Here is a 15,518-nt window from a genome sequence, read left to right on the forward strand (position 1 = left end):
GTACTGGCTGCAAAGTTAAGCACTGTGAACAGGAGCGACACAAAACATATTAAAGACCCCTAGAAAATCGATATTAGAGGAAGTGTACGATACATTTGGAATATTTGTAGCACTTTTCCGTTTCCAATGGGGTACTGAAGCTAATATATTTATCTATAATGCACATATTTTATTTCTCAGAGTAAATTGTCATATTGTTTTTGTACTTTGTTTCAGTTCTTGAATACATTTCATTTAAAGGTGCCATATTATACTTGTTGGGGTTTTCCCTTTCCTGTAGTGTGTTAGTTATGTTTGTGTGCATGTAATAGATCTGCAAAAGCTAAAATCCCAAAGTTCAGGCCAGAGGAGTACTGGCTGCAAAGCTAAGCACTGTGAGGGGGGAGGGATTCACTCCCATATCCCTCCCCCCTGCCTGAAACGCCTCAATTGGATTCCTTTCTTTACTTCTTGGTTCAGTTCCGTATCACACTGACCTCACCGTGATAAAGAACAAAATAAGCCTATAGAGCTCCTGCGGTCACGTGACTTTTGGTTGGGAGCCACCATTTTGGCAGTCAACATGACCACCGGTGCCAGTGTTTTCTTACCGAGCGAGTATACTTCTCATTTTAATTCAAGTGAAATTCGGCTTTATAGTACAAAATTAGAGAGATTAAATATAAGCGACCCATATAATTCACCCGGTGTGCTTTTCAAGAGCATAACCTCCTGCTCTGAAGACGATGTACCCGACTTGCGCTACGCAGACATCCACAGCTATCTTGTAAGCTTTCCATCAGTGTACTCAGGAGACTCCCTCAGAGCGTACAAAAGCTTGGAGGCTTACAAATGGTGTCAGTCCGGCTTCGTAAACAACATTCAACTGTGGAGTCTTACATCCAAAAACTTCGGCATCATCACTGCAAGGGTAAGTATTAAATTATTCCAGTTTGATAGGCAGTGTCACGTTAGCATTGTTTGTTTATTAGCTTGGCTAGCTACGGAAGTGTCACGTTAGCATGTTTTTTAGCTTGGATAGCTACTGCAGTGCATCTGTAACTTGCTAGTTTGTATTTTTGATCGTACTCAACCAAAGTGGCTGGCGTTTTTTACCTTTATTTATCTGTTTTGGAATTTCATATAGGTTAATCACTCCCAAAGGCTTAATGAAAGTCAACTAAAGCCATGGGTGGTGGTGAGGAACGACGGTGTTGTGCTGGGAGCCCACTGCAACTGCACAGCGGGACTCGGGGAGAGCTGCTCTCATGTGTCAGCTGTTCTCTTCAGTCTGTGGGGAAAAAACAACGCAAGGCACGAGGAGATCAGCTGCACATCCAAAAAATGCAAGTGGGCCTCTCCCAGTGAGGATGCTGCGAAGAATGTGGAGTACCTGCAGGGCAAGGACATCATATTCAACCATACTCAACAAAATAAAAAGGGGAATTCCACCAAGGGTACCTCTGCGCCCCCATCTTTCCCACCCCTGACTGCTGCTGAGCAAACACAGTTCTACCAAAATCTCTCACAGTGCCGGACTCAAGATGGGAAGTACTGCAGACCTGCAGTCCTGTCAGTTGTTCGCGGGTACGCCACATCCTATGTACCCAAGGCTGTCAAGCTAGATTTACCTGAACCCCTTACCAGTCTGTATGACAAGAAGGCAAGAGACCTGAACCTGGCTGAATTACAAGAGCGTGCAGAAGGAATATTTGAGGACTTGACTGTCACTGAAGAACAGGTACATAACATATTCTGTTTACTAATGACTGAAATCTAAGATCTACCATGTTATGTGCACGTGTACTGTGTGTGCGCTATCTTGCAATGTAAATGAGAAACTGTTTGGATTGCCATGTTTTCAGAGTGATATTGTAGAGGAGGAGACCCAAGCACAGTCCAAGTCCAGAATTTGGTTTGATCAAAGGAGTGGTAGGGTGACAGGATCTACCTTCAGAGCAGCAACAAGAACAGACCTCAGAAAGCCAGCCGTGTCTCTCATAAGACAGATATGTGACCCAAAGTCCCATGTTTTCAGCAGTGAGGCTACCAGGTATTCATGGGCAGAGAATTCCAGCCAATGTCAACATGCAGTTGAACATCCTAACATACTCCAAATAGCATCCCAAAAGTTTCTGCCTTGTTGTAAGGTGTCAGCTGATGTTCATCATCCCAAAAGTAATGGGCATATGCATTTGATTACTTATTGTATGAAACATTGTGACATGTGCATCAGCAGACACCTTACAATACAGCTGTATCATGTGGGATGATATATGCCACATCTTCAGGAAGGTACTGACAAGTCAAGGGTAGTGTGTGTGAGCATTACAACTGCATGTTGAAATCAGCTGGAATTTCCCTGTAAACTAAAATAGGGTGTGCAGTGTGTAATCTCTTCTATGTATGTGTTAACTTACTTACGTACAACATATGGTGTACAAGAAAATTAGTGTGAGGTGAATGAACAGAGAGGGTAAATGCAGTAAGTACTAGGCTATTCTTTAAAAAGAAGTGTAAAACAATTTTATCAAGATAAGTAACATCATTTTCTTTCTCTATGTCTGTGAAAGTTATTGGCACAGTGCTTTGTAAGATAGTATATTTCTGACGAAGTACTCCTATGACTCTTTCGATGTGAATCCTTAAAGAGGCTAGAGATCTTGTATTCTCTATGTCAGCAGGATCTAACTGTGTTTTTCCACGAGTAAATGCTGGAATTTTTAATTCAGCCTGACACCTTTCAACAGACTCTTTCACCAGAAACCCCCTGTCTGCCAAAACAACATCCCCTGGGAGAATATTAGGTAAAAAAGTACTGTGTTCTGTAATGAACTTATCACTGGTGCGACCTCCCCATCCAGTAGAAATGAAACAAATTGAACCTTGAGGGCAAATGGCAATTAAATATTTCATGGTGTGATGTGATTTGTATCTTGAGTAACACTGCGCACTGGGTCGCAATCTACTTGGTTTCTCTAGAAATATTTCAAAGCAATCAATGATACAAACAGTCTTCTCGTAGTCACCATTTCTAAATACATATGGAAGAGATGTTCTTAAAGATTCTCTTTCAGGCCACACCACTAGGCTTGGCACCAGTCTACAATACATCAAATTAACACAGTTTTTGAAGTGCCTGGAGACAGTAGTTGGGTCGATGCCAAAATAAAAACCCAAAAAGTCAAATGTTAAGTTCATTCGAAGCTTCATCAAAGTCAACATGTATTGTTGAAAACATGTTATTGATGATTTAACTTTGAGAAATGGAGCCAGATATTGAAAAATGGTCATGAGACATGCATAGGTTGCCAGCCCAGTGAGGACATTCACCTTTTTATCATTGTTATTTAAACTAATCTCTGTCAGGGTCTTCCTATTAATCTTTTCCCTTAACAACACATTTTCAGCCCTTAGAGCTTGGCATTCTTGCTCAAGACTCTGGATGCGGGTACAGCAGGTTTCAGAGGTGCATGGTGGTGTTACTGGTTCAGGCTGGACAGGATCATCGGCTGAGTCTTCCAACGGATCTGTGATGGGGGGCTCCTTCAAAGGCTCTGTGATATGGTCTTCTGGGGCTGCATCAGTTGATGTCCTGATGAAAACACAGAAGCAGCAAAATAAGCTTTCATGCATACAATACTGATGGCAGTTTGACATGTTTACATGTTTACAGTTTGACATGTTTAATGGAAATCATATGATATTAGCCTTCATTAAATGACTGGTGTGACGTTATTGTTTATAACCATATCACGGCAGTTAACTATTTGAAATAAAATAATCTGAATAACACACCGATCACAAGTAGACCCAACATGTAATCAGACAGGAGTTTGATCTACCCACCTTTGACGGATGGCTTCTGCAGATATCTTTGCCTGCTCTACTTTGTGCAGTTTAGCCTTCTGCCTTCTGTTAAAAACCTCCAGTCTCGTTTTATGTCTCCTCTTCTCTGGAGATGGAAGGTAATCGAAAATTGAGGGGATAAAATCCGGACTCAACGGATTATCACTCTTTCTCCCTACAAAATAAGAAGGAATATTTCAACACGGGTTTGTTTACCACTAGCTTGCTACAAGCTAACTTGCTAACTGGCTAGGCTGCGCCAGAGCCACACTTGTTGAGTTAAAAAGGGACATCACAGTGTCCGTTAGCTATAATAACTGGGTGCTACTTCTTAAATTAAACTAATTAAATTTAATTAAACTGACCAGAAACTTTTTGTAGCATTGTACTGTATTCCTTCACCCACCTGATATGAAGTGATCACTGCATAAGCGAAAGCCAACGGCCGGGGGGGTCCCATCTTTCAGTCTTTTTCTGAAGGCTCCTGGCTCTTTTAATCGCTCCAATCCACTTCTCCCTCCTCTCCGCGTCTTTAGGAATGCGATAATACGATACACCTTTCTTTTTCCCACGCCTATTTGTGCAACCTGGTGCACAGCAGTTATCCACCATCCTTGACAGTCTGCCAGTGCCTGTCAATTTACTGCCGCGATGACTGCCAAAATGGCTGCCCCTGTCGTATCTCGTCACGTGACCAGCATATATGACATCATCTGCAGGAGCTCTATAGCAGTGCAAGCCGCTCCGTAAAGCCGAACCCAGCAGAGGAGCCATGGCGAGGAGAAGCAGCCACTTTCGCTGCGAACCAAAACTTGCTTTGTTTGCCATTCCTAAGAAGAAAATGTGAAGACCAAGTGGCTTGCATTTATTTTTTACCACTATTTACCACTACGCTATCAACGCTACGCTACCAACCTTTTAGGCTGTATGCACACTAACTTTACATAAATCGTGCAGAAATACGGCGATGGTTTTTCATTCACAACATGTTAACCTCTTAAACCCAGACGCAGCAACTTGGGCATCTTAACATTTATCAACCTGTTAATGTGGCATACCCACTTAACGGGAAGAAACTCAGCTACCAGACCATATTAACCATTTGTACCAAAACGAAAAATACTTCCAACACCAAACGTCTAAATCAGCACTGAATGAAAACCAGCTAACGTCTCTACATCGCACCAAGTGAGCTACGGCGATTTGTTTTTAGTTCATGCTATTTGCACAAACCACACATCATATGAAACTTGAGACTCCACAGATTCCATTGGTATAAGTTCATCACTGTACGACCAAAACTCACTGAACTAGCAGCCAAAAAAGAGCAAGAAAACGGCTTCACTTCACAGAGCCATAGCTATAAACAGTTTTACCTTTGCTGTTTGTGATCAAAGTTGTGTTCAAGGGCACAAAAACGCTGCTGAAGGTTAATCAGGTGTCTCTGTGTCACTTTGAAATGATTACTGATAATTCATCATTATTTATTCGTAATAAACTGGTACGGCACAACAAGCAATGCCGTTTTTTTCAGTTTTATTCAGGGGCGGGACATTTGACAAATCTCTAAGCGGTTGACCAATCACAGCAGAGTCTCCAGCTAACCAATCACAGCAGAGAGCGCTTTTGGAAAGGTGGGGGCATGGGCTCTTCACAGCGTTTTCAGGCAGAGTGAAAAGTGGTCATTTATGCACAGATAGTGTGAGGAAAATAAAGCACTTTTTCAACATTGAAGCATGTAAACATGTCATAGTGGAGCAACAAAATACATATGGACCTGAAAGGTAGCATAATAGGGGACTTTTAATATTTTCTAATTTTAGGATATTTTCTTTTCACTCTTACACAAAACACATTTCGAATTAGAAATAGATTATATCATTATTACTACTATTTATATATTTATTGTAGTAATAATGATAATCAATTTATAAGAAGAAATGTATATTGTATGTAGACATACTTTTAGATGTACGTTTTTTTTAAAGAGAAAAACATATATAACAAAAATGAATGTTAATAATTTTGTTTTCTGGAGAAGGGGTGGGATTAAACAAGTGTTCATTCCTTCCCACCCCTTTTCGGGTGTATAATCAGGTAGATCAGGGGTGCCCAATACGTCGACCGCAAAGGTAGTGTGGGTAGATCGCACGGCATTGAAAAAAAAAAAGTTATTATATCATCCATCCTTACTGTGGCATTTGCCACTTGATTGACGTACAGGTAAGCCAGTCAGATGTCATATTTTCTAACACGCAGTTCCACGCATGCACGGTCATCCGCGCCAGCTGCAAATCAGGGCTAACTGATTACCTAATTAACCTTCAAATTTATACAATTCTATTAAAGAAAGGGTATAAAAAATGAGTGGGGAAGCTGGACCAAGTAAGAAACCAAAAACATACAACTTCCATCCAGAATGGGAGGAGGATTTTTTGTTCACGATGTCATATTCGAAGTGCATTTTTCTGATCTGCAAATCTACGATGCCTATTTAGAAGAAGGGAAATGTGGAGCGGCACTTCCGACAGTTCACAGAACTTACGACACTGACTTTCCTCCAAAAAGCGAGCCGAGAACGAGAAAGGTGAAGAAACTGAAATCGCAGGTTGTCCAGACAGCAGGCATTTGTCACAAAGGTGACTTCAAAAGCTAAGGCAGTGTTAGAAATAATCAATATATTGAAACGGAACATTAAAAGATTTGTCACTGTTTCAGGACGGATCATATTCGTCCAATTCCGGTAGTATTACCGGATGTTGTTTTTAGCCTCAGATAGCATACAGCTAATATTGTATTGTATATATGAATAGAGGGAAAAGGACGCCTGGAGCTACATACTAAACACACCGCCTCTACCTCTCACTCATTGATGCTGCAATAATACTATTGCGTGTTTAATAACTGATAAACCTCAGAAGGATTGCATAACAGAATATCGTGGGCGAGAGCTTCAGGACATCACTAACAAGATGGTGACGGTGACGTCATAAGAGGACCCGCCCCCGACGACGTCAGCCCATAGAAGAATCCGGAGAACCCCATTTGACAAGCGGCCAACAGGATCCAGCCCCCCGCTACCAACCAATGAGAGCACGAGACTGGAGCACGTCTTATTTCGAAGTTTATTTTATGGCCGGAAAGGGGTGGTTCTATGAAACATGTTTGTATTGTGAAATCGCTCTCTGTTGTTCCGGACCGCCAGACAGTAACTACTGACGAGCTTTTGGTGTATTAAATCTGGTGATATACAAAGGCAGATACTCTCTGAGGACATAGGTTATGTAAGAGGAATAGGAGAGGGAAAAACAACTTCTGGCATACGTCAGGGGCCCTTATGAACGGACCTATGTCCCCTTAAGGGGGCACACATTGTTAATGATTACCTCAGGTGAGCACACAAGCTTTGGATGTGAAGAGTGTATCGCCGGCCACTAGAGGGCAGTGTCACTGCTGTCGCTGCCCAGTTATGCCGTGCTCTGACCCGGTAGTGCCGAGCGGCCATTTTAGTTCAAACATTGTTCATTCACTCCGCCTCTTGTTGAGACGTTCGTCCACTCATTCATGTAAGACTGTTTCCACTATTATATTATACTATATATATATTATACTGTTATACTACTATACTCTGTTTCGTGGTATATATTTGTGTTGATTAAATTGCATGGATGTAATACTTTGTCAGCTTATCTTGCTGCATTACTCTGTTTCAGGGTATCGTCATCCTTGTCAATAAATGACCGAAACTGACACTGAGGAGTGTGTTTCTTCAGGATGTACACATATTTTCTTCTATAAATGGCAGGCACAGAGATATTTCGGGGGGACTTCCACAATTGGCTCTGGGAACCTCGCATCGCCCGTGTTGGTGTATGATACTATGCTGTTGTAATAAACCTTATTATATACAAGCTGGTGTCTCCGGAGACTTCATCATCTTCACAAACATCGCTACAATATATACTTCAAGCTCCACCCATTCAGCGGCCTGTGGACGCGTGTACCGGGCTATTGAGCCACAGCTGTGAAACTTTTGTAAAACCTACTGCTGCATCCTTTTATTAAATACTCCTTTTAAACTTTCATGAGGAGCTTCACTTCGTTTTCTTTTGAATCGACTCCTGGGCTTCGAATAAAAGAACATTTCCTACAGCAGCCACCGACGCATCGTTCAGGGTGAGTCACGCCATCATTAAGCACAAGAAGTCCTTCCAATATGGAGAGATGATAAAAGAGGCATTCGTTGAAGCAGCTGACTCGTTGTTTCGGGACTTTAAAAACAAATCAGGAATATTATATTCAATCAAAGCTCTCCAGCTATCAAGAAGTACAGTCACAAGGCGCTGTGAAGTCATGGCCGAGGATTTGACACAGCAGCTTCAGAAGGACATCGCGGATTGCGATTATTTGTCACTGCAATTGGACGAGTCTACAGATGGAAGTGATACAGCTCAGTTGTGCATTTTTATTCGGATGGTGTTTACAGATATGACTGCAAAAGATGAGATGTTAACAATACTGCCCATGAAAGAACACACGCGGGGAGAGGACATTTTCAGTCTTTCAAAAACTTCATCGAGAAGACCCAGCTCCCTCAAATGTGCAAATTGGTGTCAATCACCACGGACGGTGCGCCCGCAACGGTTGGCCGCTCGAATGGATTTATTGCCAAGTGCAGGGAGGACGATGCTTTCCCCGACTTCCTCAATTAACCCTGCACAATACACCAACAAGCATTATGCTCAAAAATGCTTAACATGAAAGAGATAATGGATGTGGCAATGAAGATCGCCTGTTCTATTCGAGCCAGATCTCTTCAAAGACGACTGTTCCGTTCGCATCTGGAGAAGGCTGACTGCGACCATTCTGAGTTGTTGCTACACACTGATGTGAGATGGCTTAGTAGGGGGAAATTCCTGCAGAGATTTCGAGAGCTCTGTCCGGAGATAAAATAGTTTCTCCTTGTCACTAAACATGCAGAATACAACCAATTACATGACGATCAGTGGCTGCTACACTTGGCATTTTTAACCGATCTGACCAACATGTTGAATGACCTTAATTTAGAGCTGCAAGGAAAAGACAAAACCGTGGTCAATATGATTAGCTCAGTTAATGCTTTCAAACCAAAATAGCGCCATGATTTGGGGAACTTCCAAAACCTGGCGTCAGAGTTGGAGACGCAAAGGAAGGCTTGTGCCAACTTGACATTGCACGTTACACAGAGCAGATTGGGACAATTGTGTCAGGGTTTGACAAACGCTTTCAAGACTTAGCTTTACTCGAGCCAGTCGCTACATTTATGCGCTACCCATTTCGGGAAGATGTTTAGGTTGATTCACTCCCATCAAAAATTGCAAGGCTGTTTCACCTGAACTCCTCTGGAGTGGAGGATGAGATGTTGACACTACAAGCTGACATTCAGCTGAAGGCCAGGGCTCATGGACAGTCCTGGAACTTACTCACAGAGGAAAAGTACCCAAACATGAGAAAATGTGCTACCTTCTTGACTGCGTTATTCAGCGCCACTTATTTACATGAGTCAGCCTTTTCCCACATGAAGATTATTAAGTCCAAATACCGTTCCACCATGACTGATGATCATTTGGAAGTCTGCTTGAGGATGGCTACCAGCAGCTACTGCCCAGACTATGCAACCCTGGCTGATTCCATTCAGTGCAAGTCATCAGAGTAAGGTAATGCCCAAAAATGTACTGAGTTGTATTGTGTCATACGGGTTCATGCAGTTATGCAAGGTACACCAACATAAGGTATACTCAGTATATACAGTATATAAATACATGTTTAGCATTTTTAATGTAGGTAGATCATTTTGACTTTTGACTGAGAAAGTGTGGGCACCCCTGAGGTAAATCATTTGTTTATATATTTTTTGTGAGTTAATAATTTTGGTTTATCAATTTGATAGTGCTTAAGTTTGTACAGAATCATAATTCTCTTGTTTCATTTCATTATTATTTTTTGTATTATTGTTTAACACGTTGAAGGACATTATTGAATTGTTATTGCTTGCTCATAAAGACATTTATGTATAAATGCTACCAAAGAGGTTTTAAACTATGAAGAGAAGTGAGCTTCATGACAGAGTTAATAGTGGGCTAAAACATGAGAAAGGAACAGCATTCTGCTACTTTATTCACAGTGAACACTAACTTCACTTTCCAGAACTGTGGGAGAAGGCAGAGAGAATGTGCCTGCACAGTGACTTGAGTTTACTTCCTGCACACAACAACTCAGTTTTGTCTACCCACATACATATCCCATAGTGGTTGAATGCACAGTATTAGGGAACAATTTATACATACATAACATGTATACACACAGTACATACTGTATCTAATAGACAACCAAGAATGTGAGACAACTTTATATCACAACCATTACTTATGCCACTTGTCGTACTTTGTTTAACTCACAAATAATAAAGTTCCATAATTTCCGTTGTGGAACAAAGACCCCACCTTATATCCCAAAGGCAATTTCCCATCCAATAGGTTGCTATATCAGCACAATAACCAGAGGGAGATTCAATGGAGCATGAGTCTCAACTCCCAGAGTTTTGCAAGCTCAACTCCCAGAGTTTTGCAAGCTGGTCCTTATTTTTATTAAACCAAATAATAAGCTTCCCAATGGTGTGGTCCTTGTTTTGTGAAAAAGTGCAAATGTAGAGGTGAAATGGGATAACTTCACATATTTGATGCTGTTGTCTTTTGTGATAGTCATTTTTTCCCATGGGTAAACCGTACATGTGAACTCCTTTCTCCGAGGGATTGGAGCATCCCCATGCAGCTCAGCAAACCATGGTGGAGACTATATGCCAGGACAACACAGAGGAAAAGGAACAGAAAAACTGCATGACAAGCTATTCAATGTTTATTGAATTGAAAGACAACACATTTAACATCATCATGCTGCTGCCGCTGCTGCTGGTGGTCCATTGACACATTGTGCTGTCAGTTGAAAATCATTGATAGTCACCTGTCGGTCCCCTGTCCTTTCTGAAAGTCATAAAGATTACATTAGTCTTTAAGATTACTTCGGTCTGCAATTACCGTGGGATCACTGAGACCAGCATGAATTAAAGAAACGGTAGAAAATGAATCTAATCTCCCTCTACATATATCAATAGACATTAGGATGTGATTGCTATTGGCTACCATACAATACTGGTTGTTCCTTGTCACATGACAAGCGGTGCGTACTGCTCTGTTTGAAAAATGTAACAAATTTGTTCTGTTATGCTTTCCTTACCCATGCCGTTACCTAGCAACGCATTTGTGGAGCTATTTAACAACGGAATTGTGTTGCTAAGTTACAGCATGGGTTTATTTTTGACTTCCTGTTTGCTGATGTCATACTCCTTATTTGGAATGGAGCCTTCAAAATGATGACATCATCTTTGCTTTGATCCTGAATTCTGAGTTTATAAGGTGACTGTCTACATTCACTCTATACTTGATACTTGGTCCTATTCGCAGTTTTAGATCACATACATGCTATTTTGAATACAACCAGGTTAATATACTTAATAATACCCGGTGAAAATTAACATTATAGTCATACAACAGATCTAGAGCCATAACCCATACACATTTGACTAATTTGAACAAAACTCACAAACACATATCACACATTTAAGTGTTTAATTTGTTTAAATCGAAGTAGTAATGGAAGGCTACACAGATACATACTTCCCAGAGGGTGACCTTGATGAGGATGCTACAAGAGCTGACGCGAATTCCAGCTGCAAATTGTTTTCTGGTAAAGAAATACCTGAAATGATTGCATTATTTGAGGAGGCAGATGCCGATGGTGGTGGAGGTTTGGACATGGAAGAGTTTTGTGTTTTGTTTGAAAAGATATACCCTTCTGTTGAGAAGGAAACACTTACACTCTTGCATATGAAGATAGATACCAACTGTGACGGAACAGTTGACGTGGGAGAGCTATTAGACTTCTTAATAGCTAAGGCCAATGCATCAGCAAGGTTGGACTTCAAAAGACTATTCCCTAAACCTATGGAATTAATACCTGTGAATCACTTTAAGAACATTGTACGCGTGATCTTCCGTTCCTTCGACTACATCAAACTCGATCGTGGTTTCCAACGTTTAAACGAAAGCAGAACTTACAAGAGAGGCCAATACATCACTGTCAGCTCGGATGGTGTACTCACCTTCTGGACGGACAGCTTTAAAGACCCATTCACAATACCTCTAAATGAGCAAGATCCTGATGCACGTCCTTATTCACACACCAAGAAAATGCGCGTTGATGACATGTTGTACCTTCAAGAATTGAAACAGCTGGCCATCTCCACCTCTGACAGAAAGCTGACATTCTATAATTGCTCTGAAATACCCTCAATTTTTTCAGTTAAACACTATCTGCTTGTGGATGAAAGCATTGTCACCACCATGAACTACTGGTCAGATGGCACTAAAGCAATGTTTTCATTTGGTGATTCACAAGGGTTTTTGACTGTTTTTATCTCCTACCACGTAAAGGAAAATGGTCTGTTCTCCCTTGATGCATTTGAAAAAAGCTCTGTGCATCGTCGTCCTGCATGTTACGTTTCCAGCCTTTTAAAAAACACTTCCCCTGACTTTCTTTGTGTTAAAGTCTCCATTTTTAGTGACATCTGCCGCCAGATCCAATTCTTTCCACAACTGAACTCATTTGCCATTTGCGGAAATTTATCGAAGACAATGGTGCTTGCTGCCCTCCCCAACCCACCCAAAACAATCTTTCAGAAAACAATCTTTAACAGCAAGGGAGAGGATCGTTATTTCACTTGTGTTGAATACTCTCCTACTGCTGAGGCATTGTTGACCGGTGGTACTGACGGCTTACTACGGTTGTGGTTACCCCACAATAACAAATCCTGCCAAAAGGCATTGGTGGGACACGTCAGGCCCATTACACACATTGTTGTAAACAAAATGGACCGAAACGTCATCACTTTATCTGATGACAAAAATGTTCGTGTTTGGTCTTTGAAAAGACTCAACTGTATGCAGAGCATCCAGGTTCAAGGCATGAGACCATGCCACATCACCAGTATGTGTTACAACATATACAACAATGATTTAGTCCTGGCTAACTCACATATAGGAAGATATTTTGGTAGGGGAACAGATGTTTTTAAAGAAACATTAACATCCCATGACAAGCCCCTGTGCAATGCTCTTTATCACAGCATTTACAAAATGGTTGTGTCTGTTTGTCAAAATGGTGAGGTTACAGTGTGGGATGTCTTATCAGGAAAGGCTCTCGTGCAGTTTGAGGTTTCTCCATATGGGGGGCACACTGCCATTGCATTTGATGTACCACAGCGTAGACTAATCACAGTTTCCAAGGATGGGAAATTAAAACTGTGGAACTTTAACAATGGAACTTTGCTTGAAGAGTTTCCTGTTACCTTGCCAAGTGAGGTGACAGGTATTGTCTGTGTAGACGATAGTGTGTTTGTGTCGGGAAGGAACTCCAACATCATTTTTGACTTGGACTTGAATGGTTATGACCACGGATTTTTGGAGCATGATTGTTTAAAGGACATTTGCTCAATGGATGTGCACACCACAACACTTGTTGCTGCCTCTTGCAATGGAAATATTGTATTCTGGGATATCGAATCTAGAGAGGTTCTCCACTGGCTGAATGGCAGTAAGAGCCCTCGAATGTGCATGACAGCCTCAAAGGGCAGGAAAGGGTGTCTGGTTGAGGGGAAGACACAAAAAGAAGAAACTGGGGGGGAAAAGCCTGCTGTGAAAACTGGTCCTATTGTTTTGTGTTTAAAAACAAGGAGGGTCGATGTGGACACAGCCACACTGCTGAGTTCTACTGATGGCTTTATATATGCCTGGTCAGTAACAAGCAAGGGAGGTATGTTAGGGAAGTTCAGGGCAGTCAATATTGAAGGTGAAATCATTACCACGATGTCGACTGATGCCAATGAACAGATATTGCTGACTGGGGATAGTGCAGGCACGATTTGTCAATGGGACATTCAGAGATTTGGATTTAGAAAACAGGCAAATAGTGGGCCATTCGAAGAAATACAAAAATGGCGCGTGTCATTGTGTCCACCTCCTATTTTGCGCACCTGGCAATCTCACCTATCAGAAGTGGTGAGTGTTCAGTGTGATCCTGCTTTTGAACAATTAATTACCGCAGGACTGGACTGCAAAATCCAGCTGTGGAAAAACACAGGTGACCACATAGGATTATTTGGGAAAGACGAATGGGATGCTGCTGCCAAGCAAGCCATCATTGCAGAGAAGGCTGCAAAGAAGGCAGAAGAAACAAAGAAGGCAGAAGAAACAAAGAAGGCAGACTCACAGATATCCTTTAAGAATGTGCAGCAACCAAAATCAAGGCCAGACAATTATTTGATGCCCGAAATAAAATTGAACCTTTGGCATGAAAATATGGAACTATTAAAACTGACGGTTGATGTAACTGATTTTGACATGGAGCGTAGTTATAGAAGGTGCATGAAGATGAAATCAAGTCTTGACTCATTTGATGAGATTTTCAAACGCGAGAAGGAGGCTATACAAAAAAAAGAGCAGCTCATGAATGGCCAGGGTTCATTGGAGCCACACCAGCCTCAGAGCCCGCTCATCAGAGATGAGAGAGCAGACCCAGATTTGAAACAGCCTAGGTCAAAATATGGTTGTGTGCTAGACTATCAGAAGAGAGACACATTACAAGGCAGTGTCCTAACACCACGTCCACCTAACACAGTGCCAAACAAGCAGCGGTCTGAGCTTTCAGCAAATCATGCATCCTTGCAACCCATCCCCAATGGTGTTCAGCGCACACATAATCAGACCCAGTTCAGGCCACACCCGCCTCAGACCCCGATCATTAGAGGTGGCAGCAACTTCAAAACAAGCGCTCGGCAGAAAGCAACTCGCTGTAAATTTATTAAATTATTTAACAGCGACAGAACAAATAACCCGATTTTAAAAATTGGACTAGATAATTTGCCATTACTACCATGCAAATGTCCTGATGCGGAGACTTCAACAGACAAGGAGCCTGAACACTTGGCTCCCATTCCCAATGGTGTTCAGTGCACACATGAAGAGACCGAGATCAGGCCACACCAGCCTCAGACCCCAATCATTAGAGGTGGCAGCAATTTAAAAGGAAGAGCTCCCCCGACAGCAACTACATATTCTAACAAGGGGACGTTGAAAAATGGACGAGACCAATTCCCATTACTACCAGACAAATTTCGTGCTCAAAAGACTTCAACAGCAAGTACTGAAGTAAAACAACAGTGCAAAAGTGAGAAGGAGGCTGAACAAACTTCTAAAGTGCAGGTCACGAAAAATCTGACCAAGTCCAAGCCACACCCACCTCAGACCCCTATCATTAGAGGTGGCAGCAAGTCAAAAACAACTTCTCCGCAGACAGCAACTGGCTATTCGAACAAAGCGACGTTGAAAAATCAACAAGACAAAATGCCTGCTACAAAAACTTCAACAGCAAGTACTGAAGTAAAACAGAAGACTTTAAAACAAGAGTGCAAAAGTGAGCGGGAGCCTGCACAAACTTCTAAAGTGCAGGTCACGAAAAATCTGACCAAGCCACACCCACCTCAGACCCCTATCATTAGAGGTGGCAGCAACTCAAAAACAACTTCTCCGCAGACAGCA

The 15,518-nt window shown here is 41.8% G+C and overlaps 2 protein-coding genes across 4 annotated transcripts in view; both read left to right on the forward strand.

Annotated features, from left to right (window-relative positions):
- Window positions 1–519: 519 nt before the first annotated feature.
- On the forward strand, window positions 520–4,546 carry LOC134867999 (uncharacterized). 3 transcript variants are annotated; one of them, XR_010166230.1, is made up of 4 exons: window positions 520–910; window positions 1,127–1,720; window positions 1,845–2,786; window positions 3,390–4,546. XR_010166230.1 is itself a non-coding variant. In XM_063888849.1 (3 exons), the coding sequence occupies exons 1-3, from the start codon at window positions 563–565 to the stop codon at window positions 2,250–2,252; spliced, it is 1,350 nt and encodes a 449-aa protein (XP_063744919.1). In that variant the 5' UTR covers window positions 520–562; the 3' UTR covers window positions 2,253–4,546. The 3 variants fall into 3 exon arrangements, 2 of the variants coding, with proteins under 2 accessions (XP_063744919.1, XP_063744920.1); XM_063888849.1 differs by having other exon boundaries at window positions 1,845–4,546; XM_063888850.1 differs by having other exon boundaries at window positions 1,127–4,546.
- An 8,011-nt stretch (window positions 4,547–12,557) lies between these two features.
- Window positions 12,558–15,518, forward strand: part of LOC134868759 (WD repeat-containing protein on Y chromosome-like) — a 7,273-nt gene continuing 4,312 nt past the window's right edge. Inside the window, exons 1-2 of the mRNA XM_063890062.1 lie at window positions 12,558–13,515; window positions 14,026–14,227. Of these exons, the coding sequence (XP_063746132.1) occupies window positions 12,558–13,515; window positions 14,026–14,227 (1,160 nt within the window). The remainder of the gene's footprint in view (window positions 13,516–14,025; window positions 14,228–15,518) is intronic.

This window comes from Eleginops maclovinus, chromosome 8 (assembly GCF_036324505.1).
Source record: "Eleginops maclovinus isolate JMC-PN-2008 ecotype Puerto Natales chromosome 8, JC_Emac_rtc_rv5, whole genome shotgun sequence".
Classification (NCBI taxonomy): Eukaryota; Metazoa; Chordata; class Actinopteri; order Perciformes; family Eleginopidae; genus Eleginops; species Eleginops maclovinus.